Here is a 25,497-nt window from a genome sequence, read left to right as displayed (position 1 = left end):
TCAGGGTCCTAATGTCATAGGCCAAGCAGCCTTTCTCAAAGGAGGCACATGCTCTCCCTAGAAGTCAGCCCCAATGGCCAGAGACTGACCCTTGACACCAACCCCTCATTTATTCCTCCCTTGAGTAAGACTGAATGGCTGTGATGGTTGCTTTTACGTACCTGCTTGACTGATTAAGGGATACTCAGATGGTAAAGCATTATTTCTGGATACGTCTGTGAGGATGTTTCCATAAGAGACTGGCATTTGAATCAATGGACCCAACAAGGAAGATCTGCCCTCACTCAATGTGGGCAGGCACCATCCAAATGGCTGAGGGCCTGGATAGAACAAAAAGGCAGAGGAAAGAGGAGCTCGCCTCTCTCCCCACTGGAGCTGGGACATCCACCCTCTCCTGGCCTTGGACATCAGAACTCCGGTCTCTCTGGTCTCCTGACTGGGCCGTGCACCAGTGGCCTGCCAGTTTCTCAGGCCTTGCACCTCAGGCTTAGAGGTGCACCGTCAGCTCCCCTGGTCTGAGACTTTCAGATTCATACTGAGCCAAGCTACCAGCATTCCAGGGTCTCCAGCTTGCAGACAGCCTGGAGGGGAACTTGTCAGCCTCCATAATCATGCGAGCCAATCCCCCTAAAAATTCCCTCCCATATTTCTTTCTTCTTTCTGTCTCTCTTCATTATCTCCTACTAGTTCTGTCTTTCTGGAGAATCCTAATACAATGGCTCAGGGCCACTTATCCACATCCTCAGGGACATACATCCCAGTACTCTCCCAGGCACACTCTGGAGGCCCCTCTGAGGAACACCAGTGACCCTAGGACAATTAGCATTAGGGATTTCCTTGAAATCTGGGGTCCTATCCAAACGATTATAAATCGTTCTACTATAAGGACACATGCACACGAATGTTCATTGCAGCACTGTTTACAATAGCAAAGACCTGGAACCAACCCAAATGCCCATTGATGATAGACTGGACAGGGAATATGTGGCACATATACACCATGGAATACTATGCAGCCATCAAAAACGATGAGTTTGTGTCCTTTGTAGGGACATGGATGAACCTGGAAACCATCATTCTCAGCAAACTGACACAAGAACAGAAAATCAAACACTGTATGTTCTCACTCATAGGTGGGTGTTGAACAACGAGAACACATGGACACAGGGAGGGGAGCATCACACACTGGGGTCTGTCAGGGGGAAATAGGGGAGGGATGGGGGGTGGGGAGTTGGGGAGAGACAGCATGGGGAGAAATGCCAGATATAGGTGATGGGGAGGAAGGCAGCAAATCACACTGCCATGTGTGTACCTATGCAACAATCTTGCATGTTCTTCACATGTACCCCAAAATCTAAAATGTAATTTAAAAAAAAAGAAATCTGGGGTCCACCAAACCAGAACCACCTACCCACCCGTAGGCAGCACCATCTTCCCTTACCTGTCCCCACCCATACATGCAGCCCTCATCTTCAGGGCCCTCAACATTCTTCAGAGAAAAATATTATCCCTAAATAACCTCCCAAAGCCTAAAGTGTATGGACAGATGCTTCTGGGTGAGCCTGGCTGGGCTCATGAATGGCAGGCTTCACAGCCTGGAATGATGACCCACAGGTATCCACCTGCTGAGACATTGAGGCCTCTCCCAGGAGAGGACTTGTCCTGAGAGAAAAAGGGCCAGGCACGATGAAGCGGACCCAGAGACAAACCCAGCAGTAAAAAAGGAGGCATGGCCAACTCTGTTCCTGGTTATTCAACCCAGGTGCAAGAAAGGACAGAGCTAGCAATTGAAACCTTCAGTGCCAAAGGACCCCCAAAAGCCTGGCTGCAGGACCCCACAGTTGAATCAAATGCAGATAAGGAAGAGGTACCTTCTTCCTTCTGCATGAGCTCAGGGCCACATGGGTGAACCTGAAGTACTCTAGAAAGTAGCTCTAGGGAGAGATGACAGTGACCTTCAGAACCAGAGGGAGGGCCTAGCCAGAGTCAGCAGGGCCCAGGGGACCTGCCAGGACCCAGCGGACAGAACCTGGAGCAAGGGAAAATAACACAACTGAGATACCGCTATGGTCCCCAACTCAGCCTGACCATGAACATACAAGGGAATCACAAAATGTAGGGGGAAATCATGCTGGACACTGGCTCCTGATGCGGCTGAGTATCAGGGAGCAGGTGTGAATATGTTGAGCCAGGAAAGACTTTAGATCCCCGGTTACTTTAAACATTTTGTAAAATCAAAATGACCCCAAGAGACACAGGCCTTCCAAATCTAAGTCCAGGGAGACAGGTTTATGGATCATTATTAAACTGCTGAGAAAAGGTATAAACCAGTAGAATATTAAACATAAATCAAACAAATGAAGCTGCGGTCCCATTAGTAATGAGGAGCCTTGGATGTGAGCCAGCAGCCCCTAAGTCTTACAGACACCGAGTTCGGAATGGGGGAGAAGAGACAGGGAAGGGTGAGGGCCTGAGCTTCCCTCCCCCGTGCTCATAATGCAGATCTCCCCAAACCCTCTGCCACTGGACCTCAAGCTGAAGAAGCAGAAATGGGAGTCTTGTTCACAGCAGGTAGTGAGTACATGTTTGTGGAGTGAACGGAGTGTTCTAGTAGTTGCATGCTCTGACACTCCAGCCAGGCGGGGCGATAGGAAGACAAGGAGAGGACAGAAGGGGAAAGAGGAAGTGGGAGGGGGAGGCCCCTCCCCTGCAATGAACTGTTACTTGGCCAGCTTGATCTCCTGGTGAACAGAGTCAATGATGGTAGATGGGATTTTCCTGATTTGGAATTTGGGCTGAACCCCGAAACTCAGAATACTGAGAGGAAAGTCTCACTCTAAAAAGAGCACCTAGGCCACCTGAGCAGAATGTACTAAGATGTGGCCAGGTGGGCCCTTCGCCCATCCACCCTGTCACCCCTCCTGCCTGTAGAAGAGAGGCTGGAGGAGGCATTCTCCAGCCTTTTAACACTTATGCTATAAAGAGGGAATTCTTTTTTTTAAACCTCTGAACTTTTTATTGGCCTCTGCTCCCCAACCCTGCTTCTGCTGGCTTAACGTCTCAGAACTTTGGTGGTGTTGGTTTCAGACACCACTTTGCCATCTACTATCCAGTGAGTGGTGGTCTTTTGGATGGTTTGCATGGAGTTGCTGCTGTCCAGGGCATCACCAAGATTGAAGTCTTTGCCATCTTCCACAGGCAGTGGTAGGTGGCGATCTCCGCCTCCAGCTTGACCTTGATGTTCAGTAGGCTCTTGTACTCCTGGGACCGTCGCTGTCCCTCCACCCGGGGCTGTCCTAGCTCTGACTCCAGGTACAGCAGGATCCCGTTGTGCTGCTCCGTCTGCAGGGCATTGTGGGCCTCTACCTCCCTCAGGCTATCCTCCAAGCTGGCCTTCAGATTTTTCATGGAGTTCCAGTTGATCTCCAAGGACTGGACTGTACACCTCAGCTCCGTGAGCGTCATCTCAGCAGCTCCAACCTCGGCAGACTGTGGAGAACACCGTGGTGCTCTCCTCAATCTGCTGAGACCTAGTACTTGTCCAGCTCCTCTTGGTTCTTCTAAGCCATCTCTTCATATTGGGTCCAGATGTCTGCCGTGATCTTGGTGAGGTCCTGAGATCTGGGGGATCCACCTCCACAGTCAGTCACCCCAGAGCTGGCAATCTGGGCTTGTAGGCCTTTTACTTCCTTAAAGACGGAATTCTTAGGAAGAAGCAGGGTATTGCGGAGTGTCCCCTCCCAGAAGGGGGACAAGAAAAGGGGTGCAGCTCCCACACCTATGTGGGGGCTTCAGGCGTGCCGCTTGTGACGGGCAGGGGTGCCGCCAGGAGGGGAGACTCCAGCCCACCTAGTTAGATGGTTCCTGAACTGTGGAATCTCAGGTTTTGGTGCTGCTGCAGGCCTGAAAGTATGGCAGATAGAGCGGGGAGGAGATAATAAAACAGAATGTCTGTTTCCACACAAGACTGAGGCTCTCAAAGTTCACATGAACTGCCCAGGATGAGGCAGTCAAAGTGGGCTCAGCCAGCTGTCTCCCTGCTGCCTAGGAGGCAGATGACAGCACCTCTGAGTATTCTCCCCACATGGGCCAGGCACACCCTGAGGGCCACACTACCATCTCCTTCTCCCATTTGCCCCTCAGGAAAACCGGACACGGGCTCATTTTCCAAAGCACCTGCCATCCTTGCCCCAAGGTCCCCTCTCTACTCATCTCCCAGGGCCAGAGCACCAGGCTGGGCTGCAGTGGACACCAGGGGAAAGGCCAGGCCATTGTCCAGACCCCTGTGGGAATCGGAGCAGCAGAGGGCAGGGCAGATGAGTCAACAGTCCCCAGCACTCCCCACCTGCACACCAGGGGCGTCTCTTGCTATGGTAGTTAGCCTTTGTGAAGGGCAAGGGAAGGTCAGGCTGACTTCTGCCCCCTGCCCCATTGCACCTCCACCACCGTGACCAAGACACTTCTGCTGCAGCAGAGCTCGGTGTCAAGCCTGAGTGGGCAGGAGGGACACCGTTTTGTTTTATAAATGGTGTTCCTGAGGGAAAGCATTAAATTGAAGCAGAGGATTTGAGTTAAAACAGTTTGAAATGTTTTGACCTAGGGCTGTCAGTGTGGCATGAACAAAGTTCAGGCCCCAGAATAAGCTTCTCTGCACCTGAGGCCAGGCTCTGCTGGTCACTGTGATCAACTTGGCACCATTGGTTTATTCAGTTAGCATGTATTGAGTGCCCTTGATATCCTGGAGTAGAGCGATGAACAGGTTAGATGTGGTTCCTCCTGGAACTTACAGTCCGGCAGCTGCAATACCAGTAATGAAGTATCGGCTGTGATAATAATAGTTCTTACTTCCTGAACACTGACTCTTCTCAGCATTTTACACGCATTAACTCATTTAGTCCTTTAAGGGAAAGTCCTGTTATTATCTCCACATTACACACAAGGCACAGAGGGAGTGAGTAACCTGTCCAAGGTCACACAGCCAGTGAACCAGGAGAGCAAGAACAGACACCCAGGTGTGTCTAGTGAGACCTTTCTCTCAATCCCCCCACTCTGCGCCTTTTGTGATAAGAACTGTGAAAGAAATGGGGTGATAGAAAAGAGCCACTGGTGAGGCCACTCTTACAGAGGGACATCAAGGAAAGCCTCTCTGGGGAGAAGCAGAGACCTGAAGGAAGTGAGGAAGGGAGGTATGGGAGTGTCTGTGGGGAGCCCTCCAGGCAGTGAAAACTGCTACACAAAGCCCTGACTCAGAACCAAGCACACACACGTTCAAGGAACAAAAGGCAGGCTCCAGGGGAGGAGGAAGGCAGGGGTCGGGTGAGGCCAGACCCAGATCTCCTTGGTGAAGAGGGAGGGTTAGATTCAAAGTGCACAAGTAGCCACTGGGGAGCATGCTCCGATTCACTCGAGTGGAAGGGGAGTTCAGTCACTGTTCCCCACCTACTGCTGGGACCCCAGCCTGTCCCAGGGCCTTTGAGATCATGCAAGACAAAATCTTATTGCTGGTGGGAAACAGAGGCCTGGTGCACTTCCCTGGCTCTAACAGGAAGAAGCTGGCACCTTTCAGGGTAGTCACTCCCAGGGGTGTCCAAAGGCCGAGGGCAGTGCTGTGCTCACCCTGGGGTGACGGGTGGGACACATAGGTTTATGTCTTGGGTGAGACCAGAGCTCCAGCTGCCAGTGAGGATGGCTCTGAATCCAGTTGACAGACAACATGGCACAAGCTCTCTGCCAAGCTGGCCTCTCCTACCACTAATTTCCTATTTGGGGGAAAAATAAAATGTCTTTTCCCTCCTGGACCTGCAAGGACCCGAATGCGAATTACACCAGTTTCTGGCTTGCCTTGAGACTCAAGGCTTCCCTGGGCAGTTTGGAGTTGGGGTGAAAGGATACATTGATACATGCTGATCCCGGGGAAACTGTGGGCAAAGTTTTTGGTATCAGGGGATCCTCAGCTCTTACACCCAACACTGACAGGATTTGCCCCCACCTCCCCACCCCACCCCTCAGCCACATAGCTGAGCACCAGGCCAGGACATGTTGAGGTGGAGAAGCAGGTTCAAAAAACAAGCATGTTCCCCTGAATGTGAATAATACTATTAATAGCAACAAAACTTACATTTACTGAGTAAGATACTGTTTCATTTAATCTTCACAATAACTCTGTGAGCTAGGTCATACTCTTACGCTCACTTTACAGAGGAGGACACAGAGCCCCAGAACCCCAACGTCACACAGATGCAAGAGGCAGGATTTGAACCAAGCCCCACATGACTCAGGAGGCTGTGTTCTTCACTCTTCACCAACAAGCCCAGATTAGGTTTATCTCCCACTGAATGCCAACGCCTCATTTAACCTGATGAACGGGAGCAGCTAACACTGATTTAGTGCTTAGTAGGTGCCAGGTGTGGCACTAAGCATTTGCCACACATTAGCTTGTTTAATCGTCACAGGTGGATTCTATTATTACACCCCAGTTCACAAATGAAGACGCTGAAGTTTAGAGAGGTGAATTAGAGGCTTCAGGGCTGGATCACAGGGGAGTGGGGATTCAGACTCAGGGCTGTCCGAGCTACAGAGCCAGGCTGTGTGTTTGTTGATGGGAGCCCATTACCCTCAGGTGCTCTGGGGCCTCATCACCCCACCCAGGGAGGCCAGTTTGGAGCTTTTGGTCATGAATAGGAAAGCTGAGCCTGTCTCTGCTCCAGGCTGAGAGCAACCATCCTGGGACATGCACCACCCAGAGAAATTGCTCCAGCTTCAGCTCTTCCAGGCAGGTCAGCCAGCCAGCCAGGATGTGCCAAGGCCAATAAACCCAAAAAGAGAGGCCCCAAGCCAGGCAATCCGTCCACCCAAACCCTGAAGCTCAGGCAATCCCTCCACCCAAACCCTGAAGCTCAGGCCTGCAAACCAATTGGTTTCCCATTATCCTCCTGTCCTGTGAGTGCCGCACCATACAAATAAGTAAGCTGGGCCAGACCCCACCTCCAGCCCTCCTTAAGGAGGACCACCCACCCCTGGGAGACCCCTGGGAGTCCCCTGCAGCCAACCGCAGCCAACACCAGGCTTTGCTCAGCACCCCTGAAGGAGTGGAGGCAGGGTGGTGGGGTGGCAGGTGGACCAGGGGTCGGGCCACGGGCTGGGGGTACACCGGGACCACCTAAGGGCTAGAACGAGGACTGCAGAGCTAGCAGGGGCCGGGCAGTGCAGGGACACCACCCAATCTCCCAGCCCTGACATGGAGGTGCAATCAGCAACTTCCCACACCTGGAAGCCACTGGCGCTGTGGGTGAAGCAGCTCTGTCCGCCCCCCAGGACCCCCCCCCACAGTGCTCCTGCAGACAGCCGTCTGCTTCTCCAGCTATTTGGTTCAGCCCTCTGCTTTCACTTCCCGGGTATTCATACCCACTTGCCAGGTCTCTCCATGTGCCCAGACAGTGCTGAGCCCTCACACATGTTCTTGTTCATCTCTATGATCACCTCAGGAAAAAGGAGTATTATTATCTCCATTTTTACAGATATGGAAACTGAGGTACAGAAAACATCATCACCCTGCAAACCTGGTGAAGCCAGGATGAGGCCAGGCCTATCCCATTCCAAAGCCTTCCACCTCTGCCCGCCAGACACCTCTGCACTCAAGTCTCCCGAGACGGGCCCCCAGGGTGGGTCAGGCTGTGGGAACAAACCCTCAGCGCCTCCTTCCCGGGAAGCTGCTCCTTCTAGCTTCTCTCCGTCTCCCTTCTGCCCCGGGGCCTCTTGCAAAGTAGAGGTTCCCTGGGCTAGAAGCTCTTGACTGCCCAGGAAAGCACTGATGCAACTCAGACACCTCAAGCTCCCTGGCTGTGATGCAGCAGCATCCGGCTCCCCAAATGTTGTTTACTAATAAATCCCTGAGAATTTATAATAAAGTTGATGGGGCCTAACTGATGGGCCCAGGACAAAAGGGAGCCAATTACCCAACACTCTCTTCTATGATCTTAAAACAGATGTTTGAGTGTGTAAAATTATGGCTTGAGGTTGGGAACTGCAGATACAATCCCAACCTTCCCTTTTATTGCCGCTCATAAATGTTAAACGCGACAAGATCTACATCTGAAATTCAGTTGTTGCCATCTTGTCCCGCGTTTCTGAAGCCAAGGCTACATTTTAGAGTTGGTGTCCTCGTAAGTTACTCAACTCCTATGATCAACATGCAGAAAAGAACCAAATTCAGTCTCTTGCACGACACACAGCGGAGGACAGACATGCAGCAGAGGTCAGGCCCTCTGGGCTCAGCCCTGACTGTCCCGGTCCTGGGAGGAGAGGTAGAGGGGTCCCCAGACCCTGGCTTTCAGAATGTACACGTCAAGCAATGCAAATCTGGACCGGCAGGCCAGGCCCCTCCCACCCCTCCAGAACCCAGATCACCCTGATTCTGGGCATGTATATACAGGCCAGGTAGGAAGGTGGGCTCCTGCACATTTGGATGTGATTTGCATACAGGTGCTCCAGAACGTTCCCAGGACTCCAGTGGTGGAGACTCCAGGAAGGCAGTCATGCAACCAACTCTGCCCAGTCTCAAGCCTCCTCACACAACTGCCCATCGAGGAAGTCGTGGGGCATGGAGGTAGAGAGAACAGCGAAGAGCCTGGGAAGGCGGAGCTGCCCCGACAACTCTCAACAACAGTTCCTTGGCATCGTCCTCAAGCCCGGAGCCCTTCCTGGCAGGCCAGCTGCTGGCCCTGCTCCAAGGGCGATCCTAGAAACCCTCAGTCAACAGGACCCTGCCTGAGCATGTGTGCCCTGGAAGTCCCCAAGAAACCACAGGCAAAGGGGCCTGTAATGGTTTGTGTCCTTAAAAAAGATATGTTGAAGTGCTCACCTCCAGTACCTCAGAACAGCCCCTTATTTGGAACTAAGGTCTTTAGAGTTAAGTTAAAATGAAGTCATTAGGGTGGGCCCTCATCTGACTGGCGTCCTCATAAAAAGGGGAAGTCTGGACACAGGGACCTGTAGAGGGAAGACTATGTGAAGAGACACGGGAGATGGCTCTCCATCACCAAGGAATACCTGGGACTACTGGAAGCCGATTCTCTCACGGCCTGAGACGGAACCAGCCTGCTGGCCTCTGGATCTTAGACTTCCAGCCTCCAGAATGGTGAGAGAACAAACTCCTCTGTTTAAGCCTCCCAGGCTGGAGTCCTCTGTTACAGCGGCCCTGGGAAACTAGTGCACTCACGATCGCTGGGCCGCTTGCACTGCCCTCTGAGGTCCAGGGCAGAGGCGCATCCATCCTAACGTGCAGCTCCACCTCCAGGGCCCAGGAAGGGCCCTAACAAAGTGTCCACATGATTCCGTGGTTTTGGTGAAGTGTAAACTGGGCCATTTTAACACAAATAGGGCTGAAGAAAAGGGAAGTTTACTCACCACCAGGTCTGCCTATGAAATAATTCTAAAAAGGCCCAAAAAAACAGCATGAAGGGGCCAACCCCACAGCCTCTACAGAAACATTTAACACGCTGCCCAGTCTGTCCCCCAAGGGCCCAGTGTGAAAGGGAGGTAGGGATGTCAACCCACATTCTCATCAGAAGGAGAAAATGACCAATGATAGCACATGTAGGTCCACTAGGAACAGAGAGCATGCTAAGACACACAAGTGACTGGCCTGGAAGAGCAGCATCCATGTGTCCTTCTTTTTTTTTTTTGAGATGGAGTCTCGCTCTGTCGCCCAGGCTGGAGTTCAGTGGCACAATCTCAGCTCACCACAACCTCCACCTCCCAGGTTCAAACAATTCTCATGCCTCAGCCTGTGAGTAACTGGGATACAGGTGCGCACCATGACTCTCAGCTAATTTTTGCACTTTTAGTAGAGATAGGGTTTTACTATACTTGCCAGGCTGGTCTCAGACTCCTGACCTCAAGTGATCCAACCACCTCTGCCTCCCAAAGTACTGGGATTACATGTGTGAGCCACCACCGTCTTACCCACATGTCCTTCCTAAGAACAGCAGCCCTGCGATAGGGCCCTGACCCTGCTGGACTATATCCTCTGCCGTTGGGATGGGTGTATTCTTCTTTCCTACTTGCTTCAGAGAAAAGGTGAGGTCACGCATTGTCTGGGAACTTCCTTGATCACTGCTATTGTAAATGGGGTCAAACGCTTCCCGGGACGGCTCAGCCCCAAAGCTATTTTACAACAGAATGTGAGATATTAGACTGGTTGAACCCCCTAGTCCTGCCCTTACCCCAAACCACCTGCATCCTCACAAAAGCCACTCTTCCTGCAAACCCACCCAGTCCTTCCCCTTCACCCTCAACTCCCTGTCCCTTGAGGGCCAAGCATTGGAGGAGGAGGGCTGTGGAGACATTTCTCAAACTGATTATTCTGCTCATGGCTCCTGGAACCTCCACTCTAAACATAGCCCATGACTTTCTTAAGGTATAAAACCATGTTTTTCCTAAAAAGCAGATCCCACCCGGGCTTGGTCTCTCATGCCTATAATCCCAGCACCTTGGGAGACTGAAGCAGGCAGATCACTTGAGGTCAGGAGTTCAAGACCAGCCTGGTCAACATGGCAAAACCCATCTCTACTACAAATACAAAAATTAGCCAGGCATCATGGCTCACACCTGTAATCCCAGCTACTTGGGAGGCTGAGGCAGGAGAATCCCTTGAACCTGGGAGGTGGAGGTTTCAGTGATCCAAGATCACACCACTGCACTCCAGCCTGGGTGACAGAGCAAGACTGTTTCAAAAAACAAAAAACAAAAAAAGAAACCTGAGATCCCTCTGATTGTACTCATTTAACCACAGAAACCAGGCCACCCTCCTCCTCCACTCACTTACCAGTCAACCACCTCACCCACCATCACTCCCTCCTAAAGCTAAAAGCCCTCTGCTCCAGCCGCACAGTCAACCACCACCCGGCCCAGATCCTCACCAGCCTCCCTGCTGCCAGCCTGGCCACTCTCTCCCTCTGCACAAAACCAGCCAGATCGTTGTACAATGCAAAGCAGACTGCACTACGGTGTCTTAGCTTTAAAACTTGCCATGGATGTCCAGGCGTGGTGGCTCATGCCTGTAGTCCCAATTAGTGAGAAGGCTGAGGCAGGAAGATCACTTGAGCCCAGGAGTTTGAGGCTACACTGAGCTATGATCATGTCACTGTCCTCCAGCATAGGCAAAAGAGTGAGACCCTGCCTCCAAAAACAAACAAAAACTCACCATGCCTTACCAATACCCTCAGGAAAAAATCAAGGCCCTTCGTCTAGATACAAATGAAGCCCTCATTTGTCTCAGTACGAAAGACAGAAGTGTTCTGAGCCCCAGGAATTCCCTCCCCAAATATTTCAGGCCTCCCTGAGATGTTGCTCACTTGGATGACTTGGCTGCTGTGTCTGACAAGGGACACCAGGCATCAGCAAGTTCCACAGCCAGGCCCTGGAGCCACAAGCAGACCCAAGATGTGCTACACCTGCTGAACTCCCTGACCCGCTCTCCTGCCTATTCAAACGGGCCACACTTACGCAGCGGTGCCCCCAGCAAAGGCTCCTGGGCCTAAGGCACTGTGACTCGGGGGCCAGCTCTCTCCATGCACACACCCAGATGCCCTCGAGTTGCAGGGGCTGGGGTAAGGATGCCCTCCTCCCTCCTGTATCATAAGGGCAGATTCCTCCCTGCCAGGGACCCTTCGGCCTTTCCTAGAATCTGACTTTGCTCGTCACCACCCCATCTCTGATGGTGTTTCTCATCTTGAATTTCACAAGGCCCCCTTTCCAAGACCAGCATCCTTCCAACCCTAGATCAAGTAATTACTGCAAAAAAGAAGGTGGGGGAGCCTTTTATGTGGCTTCATATAAAGTGGGGTCCTGGAGTTTCACCCACTGACAGCATCTGCCCTGCGGGCCTTGGCCAGCGTCTTGTCAGCCCTATCTGTCTCCATTCTTCGCCCTGAGCTTTCCACCCCGACTACCGGTCACTTCCTGTCCGTCTGTAGTCCAGCTCTCCCTCCGCCTCCAGCTCCTCACCAGACCCTCTCTCCACTCACTTATGCAGCTGACACACACTCATCCTTTACCCCCACTCTTGGCTACCTCCCCAGGCTGCTCCCTAGCTCCTTGTTCTATCTCTTGTCACTACCTTGCACGCTGACTGTTAATTATCTATTGATTTGTAGGCCCCGCGAGACTGAGCTGGCCGCTCAGAGAACGGTTACGAAAGGGACAAACAAGCCAACAAGCGAAGCCAGGCTCCCCATTCGTTGTAGCCCCCGGGCCCCCTTGGTTGCCATAGCACTTGAGGCCAGAACGTCCTCGGCTCCCACGTGAAGTCCTCCACCGGCCTCCCATTCCTGGGGGGTGGGTGCCATGACAGCCATGCCAGATTGTCAGGAGCTACTTACTTTGTAAACTCAAATTAACAGGAAGCAATTTCATTAACAGATAGTGCTGCTTGATGAGTTAGCTCCAATTTAGGGCTTATTTTTAGTGTCCTTAAAAGCTGTGTGGAGCAAGCGGAAGCGCTGGATCTGATTTAATGGAAATTGCCTGACACGTGTATCTCACCCGGAACATCAGAGACCCCGAGGCCTTTCCCTTGGGCTGTGAGGGCCCCTCCAGGCCACAGAGCCATTCTCCAGTTTGAGGACAGGAGCAGAGGATAGGGGTGTGCACCTGCAACCCAGCTTGTGGGTGCCATTAGAGAAGGAACTTCAACCTGGCAAATGCCTCCCCCACCCTGGGGAAGCTTTCCACCTGGCCAGGAAAAAGACACATGCGGATAAAGAAGTCACACACTTGCCTGCCACCCAGCAAGGCCAGGGAGTCAGGAGCACCACGGAGTCAGGAGCGCCACAGAGACAAGCCAGTCGCCCGGAGAAGAGCCGTTCCGCATCCTAGCACTGGCCACAGTCAAGCTAGGGCCAAGCCCCATAGCCCACAAGACACAACATCCTGTGGTCAGAAACAGTTCCAGAGAAATTCCAAACTTTCCTTGGCATTTCTTCAGAGACGCTGTGCCTCTCCTTCTCCTACTCCTCACCATTGTACTCCGTCTTGCCCTTTCCACCTCCCGCCCACAACCCCCATCACCCGCAGCTGTTTGTGATGTGAATCAGCAGCCCCAGTTGTTCCTCCTTTACCCATCACCATCACTGGGCCTCTGTATCAGCAAAACAAAAACAGCAGGCTCACTTGGGAGCTTGTTAGAAAGGAAGCTCCAGGACCCCGCTGAAGACCTATGGAATCTGAAACTTGGAGGGTGGGCCCAGTAGTTTATGTAACAAGGCCCCCAGGGAATTCAGATGCACACTGGAGCCACTGCTATACCTCAGAGGAGGGCCTGGGGGCTGGTCCACAGTAAAATTCCTCCCACCTTTCTCCTCCACCTCTCCTGTGTTGTCACTTCTGCCCATTCCCCAGATTGGACATTACAGAAATCTGGAAAACAAGCTGGCCAAGACAGAATTTGTAGACAGTGACGAATGCCAAGAGGCAATCCCCTTTGAAGGAATGGGGGAACCCTCATACACCGGGAAATCTTATCTTTTTTTTTTTTTTTTTTAGACAGAATCTCGCTCTTTTGCCCAGGCTGGAGTGCAGTGGTGCAATCACGGCTCACTGCAACCCCCACCTCCTGGGTTCAAGCAATTCTTATGCCTTAGCCTCCCGAGTAGCTGGGATTACAGGTGTGCATCACCATACCTGGCTACTTTATATTTTTGGTAGAGAGGGGGTTTCACTGTGTTGACCAGGCTGGTCTCAAACTCCTGACCTCAGGCAATCTGCTCGCCTCAGCCTCCCAAGGTGCTAGGATAACAGGTGTGAGGCACCACGTCCGGCCTTCTTGTCTCTTTTTTTCTTTCTTTTTTTTTTTTTGAGACGGAGTTTCATTCTTGTTGCCCAGGCTGGAGTGCAGTGGCGCGATCTCGACTCACTGCAACCTCCCCCTCCTGGGTTCAAAGGATTCTCATGCCTTAGCCTCCAGAGAGCTGGGATTACAGGTGCCCACCACCATGCCAGGCTAATTTACTTTTAGTAGAGACGGGTTTCACCATGTTGGCCAGGCCAGTCTTGAACCCCTGACCTCAGGTGATCCACCCGCCTCAGCCTCCCAAAGTGTTGAGATTAAAGGCATGAGCCACCATGCCCAGCCTTGTCTCTTTTATCCCAGGCAGATTTGGCCTCTCCACCACAAGTTAAGGCAAGGAAACACATCTGGGCCTCAGGAGGCTCATACGGAACCCAGGCATTCTGAAGCTCTTCCTCGCTTCTCTGCAGCGGATGCCCAGGATTCAGAGGCCAATCGCTGCTTTCTAGGAGTCTCTATCCACAGCTACAGAACCCCACCTTGAACAAGGGTCACAGTGTGTTGTTTCTGCTCCTTTCTGAAGCTACTAATGGGTTCACACGAGGCTGAGTCCATCGGAGTGGCTCAAGTTAAAAAGAACAGAGGGACTTCTGTTCCTCCATCCAGGGGGACGGATTCATGGGTCACCCCAGGGGCAGGAAGCTGTACTCTCTCCTGGGGCTATGACCACGCCACACGGGAGGGCGGTACATCTCTGGTCCTTAGGTTGACTTTGTACCTTGTTCCTCTGGAGCCTAGGCTCCTGGTGGGGTAAGGACAAGAAAGGAGGCTGGGAGGCTCTGGTAACTCGGACTGTTGACGTCTGGGTCAGCTGCTCTGCACTTTAAAGGGCAAGTTACACACCTGTTGTGAGCAATACTTTTATTCTTTCTTCAATGCCTTCTATGTCCATCATCTCACGTACCAGACAGGTCTGGTGTTACCCCAGTTTTATAGATGAAGGAACTGGGGCTCCTATAGGTTGTCTTTCCCAGTCAAAGCACAGTCCATGATTGGCATCTCCTGGGAACTTGTTAGAAATGGACTCTTCAGCCCCACTCTGACCTGCTGAATCAGAATCTGCATTTTAGCAAGACCTCCAAGTACGCTGAGAAGCACTGGGCTGGGATCTACCCGAGGTCTGAGATCAGTGCAAGATTCTTCTTTTTTAACAGTGATGCCATAGTTTGGGTGGTAAGGACCTAAGAGGTTAGTAGCAAAAGGCCGACTTTCTTGCTTGAGCCCCAGTTTGCTAGCTTGAGGCCTCTGTTAAACCATATTTATTTTGCTTTTAGCTACCCAGAAGGAGAGGAAGTGGCTGGCTGTGTTCTCCAAACTTCTGGGAGTCCTCTCAAGGAGTGAAGTCTGATCTACCCGCGGAGCCAGCCACCACGGCAAAGGAAGAGCGATGGCGCCTCCATGTGGCAACACAAGCACTGCATTTTCACACAAGACCAAATCAGAATTGGCCCAAGGAGAACCTCAGATTCTTGGGGAATGTTATTCCAACCAATGTTATACTCAGGGCGAATTTTTGGAAGGCAAATCCCCATAGTCTAGCCGTACAACTTTCCAGAAAAGTAACACTCTTCAAAACAGCTGGCATCAGAATTCGTGGCTCTGCCATCCACCCATGCTGTGAGACACTCTTTCCTCATCCCCAAAAATGGAAGGTTGGATGACTTCAAGAAAAGTTCTACCATTTTTCCCCTCATTGAAAACAATAGAAAACAAGAAAATACTGCATTTCTGCCTTCAAGTATTCACTGACCACTTTCTCCATTGCGTGCTTCATGCCAGGCTACAGGGAGGCAGCTGTAACCCAGGCAGAGTCCTTCCTTCAGTTGTGGGATGCAGAAGACAAGGACAGGACCAGTCACAGAGGACAGACCTTCACCCATGCTGGAGCCTCCTTTACCTCCTTTACTAACCTCTCAACTTTCCTAACCCTCTCAAAGTTGAGGGGTCCTCTCAACTTTCCTAACCCACACAGCTCACACAGCTCACTGGCTCCTCACAGCAACCTCACGTGGGTCCTACAAACCTCCCCCCTGGTACTACTGAAAGATATCCTATAATTGAGACCATCCTTTCCTGGAATATATACTGGCCCAGCTCATCCTTAGAAACTATTTGCTGGGATTTACTTCCTGGAAGCTGGGCCTCTGAGTGGTCTTCCAAGACCATCTGTTTCCAGCTTTCTCTTCTGCAAGCATTAGCTAAGTCTAATTTAAATAACAGATATTTTAAAATACATTTTAAAGTTTATGTAGGAAAAAAAAAGGTGAGACCTCCAATATATGGTGGTAAGGGTCTGCTTACTTGTGTTAAGAAAAGTACTTGAAGTGCTTTCTCTCCCTCCACTGATCCAGGACTCCAAATCTAATAGTCCACCTGGCCCTTGAAGGATGTAAACCCAGACATGCTAGTGAACAGGCCTGATGAAAATAGTTTTCTGTATTCTTTACTGCGTTGTGTTTGAAGCTGACAAATGCCACTGAGGAAGCGGGAGTAAAGAGTCCCTCTATTCTTCCTGTCCTAATGACGTGTGCTAAAACTGGAAGAGTAAGGTCAGGATTAGCCTGGCACTTGTCCATGGGTATCAAGCAAATCTGGAAAGCAATGTGTATTTTTTTTCACAGCCTCTGAGGTCTTTCCCTCCCTGATCCTGTGTTGCTCCTACCTCAACTTGGCCGTCTTCCCTATTTGCCTCCTAGACTGAAGAAAGCTCAAGAAGTCACCTCCTTAGTTTCTACACTTCTTGCAGTATCTGCTCAAAATAGCAGCATCCATTTCACAAGGACAGTGACATTCCAGGTTACAGGGTCATGGCCCAGGGCTGCCCCAGCCAAAGCCAAGTACATCCAAGGAAGGTACTAGCAATTCCAAGACTCCCAATGGTCTCAACTGAGTAGTGGGAACCATTCCCATTTACACACAGGACTGTGGACACAGGACACTGCCCAACCTCCTTTCTTGCAGATTGATGCCTCCTTTTAGAGAGGCCAAGCTTCTTGACCGAGTACTCAGCACCTGGGGCCTCATCTCAAACCCCTAGAACCCACCCAGCCCCCACCCTCCTGAAGCATCTAACCCTGCTGGCCACTGCCACATCTCACATTAACCCCCTTCCTCCCAACATGCCTTATGCACTATAATTCCCCTCTGGCAGTTCCTTGTTTCTTTCAAGGCTTCCACTTTGTCTTCCTAACACACCTAAACACAAGCCTTCATTCCATCAACCAGGAACGCACCTCCAGCCCCAAAAAATTCCCTCCACACCCACCTGGAGCTTCAATGTCTCACCCTATCCAGGAAAACGTCTCAATCTTATCTGAACGCCCACATCTTGGATGACTCTAAATAAAGACTGGAAGTTCCACGTGTACAATTGTATCTTGTATTCTAGGTTTGAAACCTTGGAGCCAATTCTTCAATTTTCTTAACATTATAAAATTCCTAAATGCTTTTATTAAAGTGACAGGAGAGGGTAGGGGATGTCTCCCCGTGCTGCCCAGGCTGGTCTCGAACTCCTGGGCTCTAGAGATCCTCCCACCTTGGCTGTGATTACAGGCATGAGCCACCATGCGTGGCCCTAAATGCTTACTGTAGAAATCTTTGAAAACACAAGCAGCTGGGCATGGTGGCTTATACCTGTAATCCCAGCACTTTGGGAGGCTGAGGCAGGCGGATCACCTGAGGTTGGGGGTTCGAGACCAGCCTGACCAACATGGAGAAACTCCATCTCTACTAAAATAAAAAATAAAAAAATTAGCCGGGTGTGGTGGCCCATGCCTGTAATCCCAGCTACTCAGGAGGCTGAGGAAGAACCACTTGAGCCTGGGAGGCAGAGGTTGTGGTGAGCCGAGATTGCACCACTGCACTCTAGCTTGGGCAACAAGAGCAAAACTCTGTCTCAAAAAAGAAAAAAAAAAAATTTAAAGCAAAAATATGCAATCACCCACCCACAATCCCACCCTAAAAACACTTCATCTGGGAAAATCCTTCTGGTTTATTGCAAATCCATTCCATGTTCTTTCCAAACATGAAACTATGTAGTTCTATAACCTACATTCTTTGTGTAAAAATACACACCTATTAAAGACACTTAAGTTACTGAAATAGATCAAGTGTACCGATGAATGCACTATCAAACGTCAGATCAAGAAACAACCATCACCAAGCCCCTGAAGCCTGCCTCACATCATCCTGTCACTACTCCAGTAAGACTAACTACTATCCCAACTTCTAAAGCATGGTATTGAGCTGGAACCACGCTTACTTCTTCCCTCTTCCTGCAGGTACCAAAACCAGCCATTGTCCCCTTCATTTGGCTGTCCCCTCAAAGATGGACTAAAGTCCCACTACCTCTAACATCCCTCAATCCCCCTGTACCCCCCAAAACAGCTCCCTCTGCCCTACCATACATAGAACCCTGATCTCTCAGCCCCCCATTTTTTAATGGAGACAGGGTATCAGTTTATCACCCAGGCTGGAGTTGCAGTGGTGCAATCTCAGCTCACTGCAGCTTTGACCCCCTGGGCTCAAGTGATCCTCCCAGCTCAGCCCCCGCAAGTAGCCGGGATCACATGTGCTTATCACCGCACCCAGCTATCTCAGCGCTTTCTACCACATCTAACAATTCCCATACCCCATACAGAAACGACTTAGATGCTCAGGAGGAAATAAAACCTATTAAGAGACATGTTTCTTAGACATGTGGCTACAATAGGCCCTATTGGTAGGCCCTGGAAGGTAAGCTGCTCCTCGTACAGCCAGAGGACTAGGACTGTGTGACATGACACAGGTAATAAAACCTCTGGCCCCTCCTCATCTATACCCATGCCTTGTCCAATTAAGGTCTTTTTCACTGGCTTCATGCCCTTTCAACACCCATCACCACCGCACATATACATCAACACACATTCCACGCAGCCACACCACATATTCAGTGGCGGCACTGTTATAGCACACTCTGGGCCATGCTGTACTTTGGGAAAGTATCAGTCCTAGCACTTACCTTTATGCCATAACCCCCACCTTCTGCTAACAAAACCCTCAAAGTAAGGCCCAGTCACAGGAGCAAGACAAGGATCCTACACATCAAAGGAACTGGGCCAATACTGACTGGAGAGCAAGTACAGAAAAATTAGGCAACTTTTTGTCACCAAGTGGGCAGTGCTTCAGTTGTCATTCTTCAGACTGGAGGTCTTCAACAGATGTTAAGTGAAATTTAGGGTTCCTACTCCTAGACAGTTTTTACTGAAAACACCCCCCCCAACACACACACACACACAACCAGCCTTCATTATGGAATTAAGGAAACCATTCAAGTGTAAGACAGGTTTCTTTTATTAGTTTTTCCTAAAATTGTCTCATTTACTGAATGATTTTCTTAGTGTAAGAACGTGACCTGGAGCTTTAACAAATCAGTTTGGATAATGCAACCTGGATAAATGCTTGTCTGTACACAAGCCGTAAATTACCACTCTCTGGCCTGGCCTCTATGTAAATCCAATTGGTCTTATAGCCTGTCTAAGCAGAGAGCTAGCAGACCACATCATCTTGTTTCAACTTCAAATTCACCCCCATCCCAACACCCACACCCTTCCCCACACACACACCCCAAAAAAAAAAAAATTTTTTTTTTTTTTTTTTTAGAAGAAATGGCCATTAGGATTGGGCCAGTTGTACAAGGGTTGGCTTAATCCTGCAGCCAATACTTTAAAACAGCCATTGGCTTCACAGCAGGCCAGCTTGAACTCTTGAAGCATGACAGGTAGAGAACAGAGGATGCGCTAAGAACAGGGCCTTGTGGTGGTGCCGCGAGGCCTCCGAGCGTGCTTACAAACCAACATAAATATGCTTTTCCCTTCCTCCTCCTAAGCAATTGTTTTCCATAGCACTTTAGAGCCTTTAACACTCTAAAACTTTTCAATGTATCTAGAGATGGACAGAAGCTTAATTCTAACTATACAAGATATCATCTTATTTCTAACAACATAGGCCAAAAGTAACAGAGGCACTCTGTTATACAGAATATCAATTTTTACAAAGATCCAAAACATTACCAACAAGCCTTGTAACAGTTTCTTAAAGCAGGTACCAGCTCTGGCCTGGAACACAGGCTTCCCTTGGAGTTTTCAAAATGCCTCACTCCTATCAACACTGCCCCAAAAAGCAGTCAGAGGAATGCTTTGGTATACCTGACACTGGCCGCACAGTTAAGAATAAAGTGTTGTTATAACATCAGGCACCACACTTCTTGAACACTAATTTCAGACTCGTCCAGTACAATCCAGTGTATCTTGGTTTTGTTGTATCATCTGTCAGCTGCTTAACATGTACAAATTGGCAGGTTCATGACAGATATTAATACTTAACACACAAGTGATTTGTGAATGAGCTAAAAAGAACTTTTAACTCTTGTCCTAGCAGTTCAAGCTATACCTCAAAAATTTATACAGAACATCTCACACCTGAATAAACAGGCCAGGATCCAAATCTTTACACCAAAATTAACAAGGATTTAATTCCTCAGTTAAATTTACCATGGCTATTATATCCAACAGTACATCTACCCAATTCTAATATTTTGAAGATAAAATTATTTAGACCTTGACGCTTGGGGTATTCGTGAACACTTTCAGAAGAGCCTCCAGGTTTAAAACCCTCAGTTAACAACTTGCTCTAAGCAAGGGGGTCTATTTTCCCGAGAGCAGTACATGGCATTTACAATGGGAGCCCTTTTATTGGGAGAGAGGGAAGAGAACACAGGTGAGGGTGGAGGTGAAATAAGAAGCTCAGAACACACCCTTGTTCTTCTGCTGTGTTAATCCATGCCGTGCCATGCTCCAACCCTCACAAAGAGGGAGACCCCATCCCCACACCAGGCAGGGAGACTTTAGAGCAATCTCCACAACAGATTTTTAAAGCATAATTAGAGCTCCTGCCATGTAAGTCATAATGAAAAGTCTGCTGGATAGCTAGAGCTGTAGCTTTTGCTCAACTTTCCAAAACAAACTTATTCTTGTAGACACATGGTTAAACATAAAGGAGTGAAGCATAAGCTCAGTAAGACTAACTGGGCTTCTAAATAGTACCATTATGAAAAAGATACAATGCACTTAATTTCTGTATCTAACTATTTAGAAGTCAAAATGCTCCATACATTACCTATTTCCCCTCCCCCAAAATCCCCTAAAAACTGACTAAGAAATCTTCAGTATTCACTTGCTCTAGTTGATACTTAAAACAAAGCTGACAACTTAAAGCTTTATAATAGTCTGTTTTAATAGAAACATGTGTTGGAATCAATCAATGTCCATTTCAGGAAGCTTCTTGTCTGAATCCGAAGGCACAGCTGTGTCTGTACCCTGCTCAGCAGCCTGGGGGCCCGGGTTGTCTCCTTGTCCATCCACTGGTCCATTCTGCTCTGCATTTTTTTGTTCCTCTTTTGGAGGTTCCACTTTGGGTTTGGGCTTTGAAATTATAGGGCTACAAGTACTTGTCAGCTCCTGGAATGGGTAAGAGAGAAAACTGTGGTTTCTTAAAAAATTAACAAATTTTACAAGACATGCTAAACCCAAATCCATCCTCTCCCTCCACCCAACCCTCAACCTAGAAGCTAAGACACTGTAATAAAGTTCCCTCCTAAATGTCACTTGAGGACTATTAATAATAAAAAGGCTGTCAAGAAGCGACTACTAAATAAAGTCTTAAATTACCCTAATTTTAGCTTCAATCTCTTTTGACTTGACAACTGGATCCATGGTCAAACTCTGCTTGTTCTGCAGATTTAGCTTGTTATTCATCCACTCCATTGCCTCATTTGTGCTTTTTTCTACCTTTATCATGTCAGCAGCATCCAAATGATCATACTGGTCCTCCTGCACCCAGGAGACAGACAGACGAGTATTAAAAGGATGAAGCCCTCCCTCCCCAAATATTGTCTAGTTTCTGCCATTTTTCAAAAACTTATAACCTTTCAAACAATAAAGCATATTTAGCCTCACAATCTGAATAGACATTAAATATTCAAAAGAAACCTAACCCCAGTGTTTTAATATACTCAGGACAGATTTACATTTTAAAGGCCAAGAAAATCCATATGGTGTCAATTAAAAGGCTTCAACAAGATAAATAGCACCTGATTTATACAAAATCTTATGTAGGTAATTTCACAATGCAAAAAATTTACATTAGATATGAGAGTTGAGGATTTGGCATGCTAGTTCAGAACCAAAACTATAATGAATACTATTTTTAAAAGAAAGTCTTTCAGGCTGGGTGTGGTAGCTCACGTTTGTATTAGCATTTTGGGAGGCTGAGGCAGGAGGATCACTTAAGCCCACAACTTTAAGACCTGGGCAACATGATGAGCCCGTCTCTACAAAAAGTGCAAAAACTAGACAGACATGGGGGCCACGTGCCTGTAGTCCCAGCTACTCAGGAGACTGAGAGGCAGGAGGATCACTTGAGCCCAGGAGGTTAAGGATGCAGTGAGCTACAATCATACCACCATACTCCAGGGCAGGCAACAGACTGAGACCCTGTCTCACAACAAGAGGAGGAGGAGAAAAAAAAAAGGTGGGGCCAGATGGCTAATTCCTGTAATCCTAGCACTTTGGGAGGTCAAAGTGGGTGGATCACTTGAGCTCAGGAGTTCAAGACCAGCCTGGGTAACATGGTAAAACCCCCATCTCAAAAAAAAGACAACCCTAGTTGAGTGTAGTGGTGCATGCCTGTAATTCCAGCTACTTGGGAAGGCTGAGGCAGGAGAACTGCTTGAGCCAGAGAGATTGAGGGTGCAGTGAGCCGAGATTTCGCCACTGCACACCAGCCTGGGTAACAAAATGAGAACTTGTCCAAAAAAAACAACAACAAAAAAAGCTCATTTATCACTCAAAGTTTCTTGCAATGAAAATATGTCAAGAACCTGGGGTAAATGGAGGAACTTTATACTCCGAAGTCTGAATTTTAGAGTCAGACTTCTGGCCAAATGACAGTTCTCTCAATTTAGTGACCCTGAATGTAGTTTAAGGGAAGTGAGGCTTAAATAAGTTGGAATTTATCTATAAATGCTGATACCACCACCCACTTTATCAGGGTACTGTGTGGATTCAGTAAGATATTTATGGAGTATCATACAGTGCTCAAAAACAGTTTACCATTGAGATAGATAGTCCTACATCTCCATAACAAGCCAAATTACTGGCCTCAGGTGTTTTTAGAAAGACCAGTATAGAGCATGTTAAGTCAGATATTAATTGAAAAGGAAACTAAAAAACACTGCACAATTACAGATGCCACCTGTTAAAGAGATGTAGCAAATCCAATGGTTATTAAGATGCTATAAAACATTACACATTATATTAACATGCAAAATAAAAAGTACTATTAAACAAGTTAATGAAAACAAGAGAAAAAAAATGCTATGTAAATGCCTCAAAAGTTAACTTTATAGCCGGGTGCAGTGGCTCATGCCTGTGATACCAGCCAGCACTTTAGGAGTCCGAGGCTAGCAGATCACTTGAGTTCGAGACCAGCCTGGCCAACATGGAGAAACCCCATTTCTACTAAAAATACAAAAATAAGCTGGGAGTGATGGCACACGCCTGTAATCCCAGCTACTCGGAAGACTGAGGCAGGAGAATCGCTTGAACCTGGGAGGTGGAAGTTTGCAGTGAGCTGAGATTGCACCACTGCACTCCAGCCTACGCAACACAGTGAGACTCTGTCTCAGGAAAAAAAGTTAATTTTATTAAAGTAAGAGTAGGAAAAAGAAAAAAAGCTACCTTGTTTTTGAAAGCACTGATTATCTTCATATACTGCTGGATCTGTTTCCCTAGTTCTTCAAATAATTTTGGTCGTTCTTCAGATTCTTGGAATCGCATCTTAATAGGTTGACCTAGATTCTTAACAGAAGAACACACAAATTCTTCATATGGCAGTTCAACTATCCAGAGTTGTACTATTTCCACTAAGATTGGTGATAAAGTATACTTAATCTCCATGTGCTGTATATAAGAAGTCAGATATATTCCTCCAGCCCACTGGAAATAAGAAGCTACTTGAGGAGGGGTATGAGACTATATCTTCATTAACACTGTTCCATGCGGAGTCACTTCAATTTGTCACCTGAGCCCTCATTCTCAAAACATAGCAGGGAGACCACCAAAAATTAGGTGCCACCTAAGAGATACACAGCACTAAATATAAAGTATACTTGCCAAAAATAAAAAATGCTTTTAATTTAAAATCTAAAAAAAAAAAAAAAAAAAAAAAAAACCTGAATCTGATGGAGCCTCTAGATGTAACTATCAACTTTTTGTTAATTACTACCATGGAGGTGAAAATCAGCAAAATCCTAGTAGGGGAAAATTCTGCAGGACCAATACTCCAATTTCCTCATCAAATGAATAAGGAAAAGGTGACGGGGACACGGAAATAAGAGACGTCAATAAAATTTATGACCCTTACATGGATACTGATTTGAACAGAAAAAAATCATCTATAAAATAACTGGAACTTGAAAACTTAATACAACAGTGATATTAAGAAATATTTGGGCCAGGTGCAGTGGCTCACACCTGTAATCCCAGGACTTTAGGAGGCTGAGGCAGATTATTACCTGAGGTTGGGAGTTCAAGACCAGTCTGACCAACATGGAAAAACCCGTCTCTACTGAAAATACAAAAAACTAGCCGAGCGTGGTGGCCGGCGCCTGTAATCCCAGCTACTCGGGAGGCTGAGGCAGGAGATTTGCTTGAACCCAGAAGGCGGAGGTTGTAGTGAGCCAAGATCGCACCATTGCACTCCAGCCTGGGCAACAAGAACAAAACTCCATCTCAAAAATAAAAAAAGAAAAAAGAAATGTTTGGTCAGGTACAGTGGCTCACATCTGTAATCCCAGCACTTTGGAAGACCAAGGTAGAACTTCTTGATACAGGAGTTCCAACACCAGCCTGGACAACACAGGGAGACTCTTTCCCTACAAAAAAAATTAAAACAGCCAGGCACGATGGCACACAACTGTAGTCCCAGCTACTTGGGGGACTGAGGCAGAAGGACCCCCTGAGCCTGGCAGGTCAAGGCTGTAGTGAGCCGTGATCACACCACTGCACTCCAGCCTGGGTGACAGAGTGAGACTCGAAATGGCCCAGTTCCACAAGAAACCAAGTAATCCTGAGCTAAAATTAAAGGGAAATGTGAAAAGTTCATTCTTATGCATCTGCATCCTTTTCCAAACAAAAGGCCTCAATTTTATATAATTCTTTGCATTTTTAATCCTAATGTTAAAATATCAGATTTGGGGCATAAATAAATAAGATCAGATTCTTTAAATTCAGATGCTATGGCCAGGCATGGTGACTCACACCTATAATCCCAGCACTTTGGGAGGCCGGGGCATGCAGATCACTCTTGATGAGTTCGAGACAAACCTGGCCAACATGGTGAAACCCTGTCTCTACTAAAAATACAAAAATTAGCTGGGCGTGGTGGCGTGTGCCTGTAATCCCAGCTACTCTGCAGGGTGAAGCATGAGAATCACTTGAACCCAGAAGGCAGGGGCTGCAGTGAGCCAAGACTACGCCACTGCACTCCCCAGCCTGGGTGACAGAGCAAGATTCTGTCTCAAAAAAAAAAAAACCAGATCCTTTGCTTTTATT

At 48.4% G+C, this 25,497-nt stretch overlaps 1 protein-coding gene and 1 pseudogene across 2 annotated transcripts in view; both read right to left on the bottom strand.

Moving 5' to 3' along the window:
- Positions 1-3,052: 3,052 nt before the first annotated feature.
- On the bottom strand, positions 3,053-11,921 carry LOC135270596 (keratin, type I cytoskeletal 18-like; annotated as a pseudogene).
- A 7,232-nt stretch (positions 11,922-19,153) lies between these two features.
- The window catches only part of HSPA4 (heat shock protein family A (Hsp70) member 4), a 57,694-nt gene continuing 51,350 nt past the window's right edge, over positions 19,154-25,497 (bottom strand). For both annotated transcript variants that reach the window (XM_021677474.2, XM_021677475.2), the window contains exons 17-19: positions 23,623-23,742; positions 21,553-21,714; positions 19,154-21,342 (exon numbers count right to left, since the gene is read on the bottom strand). In XM_021677474.2, the coding sequence (XP_021533149.2) occupies positions 21,139-21,342; positions 21,553-21,714; positions 23,623-23,742 (486 nt within the window). In that variant the 3' untranslated portion in view covers positions 19,154-21,138. The remainder of the gene's footprint in view (positions 21,343-21,552; positions 21,715-23,622; positions 23,743-25,497) is intronic.

The sequence above is a fragment of the Aotus nancymaae genome, unplaced genomic scaffold (assembly GCF_030222135.1).
Source record: "Aotus nancymaae isolate 86718 unplaced genomic scaffold, 86718_ANA_hifiasm-v0.15.2.pri h1tg000064l_1, whole genome shotgun sequence".
In the NCBI taxonomy this organism is placed as follows: Eukaryota; Metazoa; Chordata; class Mammalia; order Primates; family Aotidae; genus Aotus; species Aotus nancymaae.
Note: the sequence above shows the minus strand (reverse complement) of the source record. Positions and strands in the feature narration are given on the sequence as shown.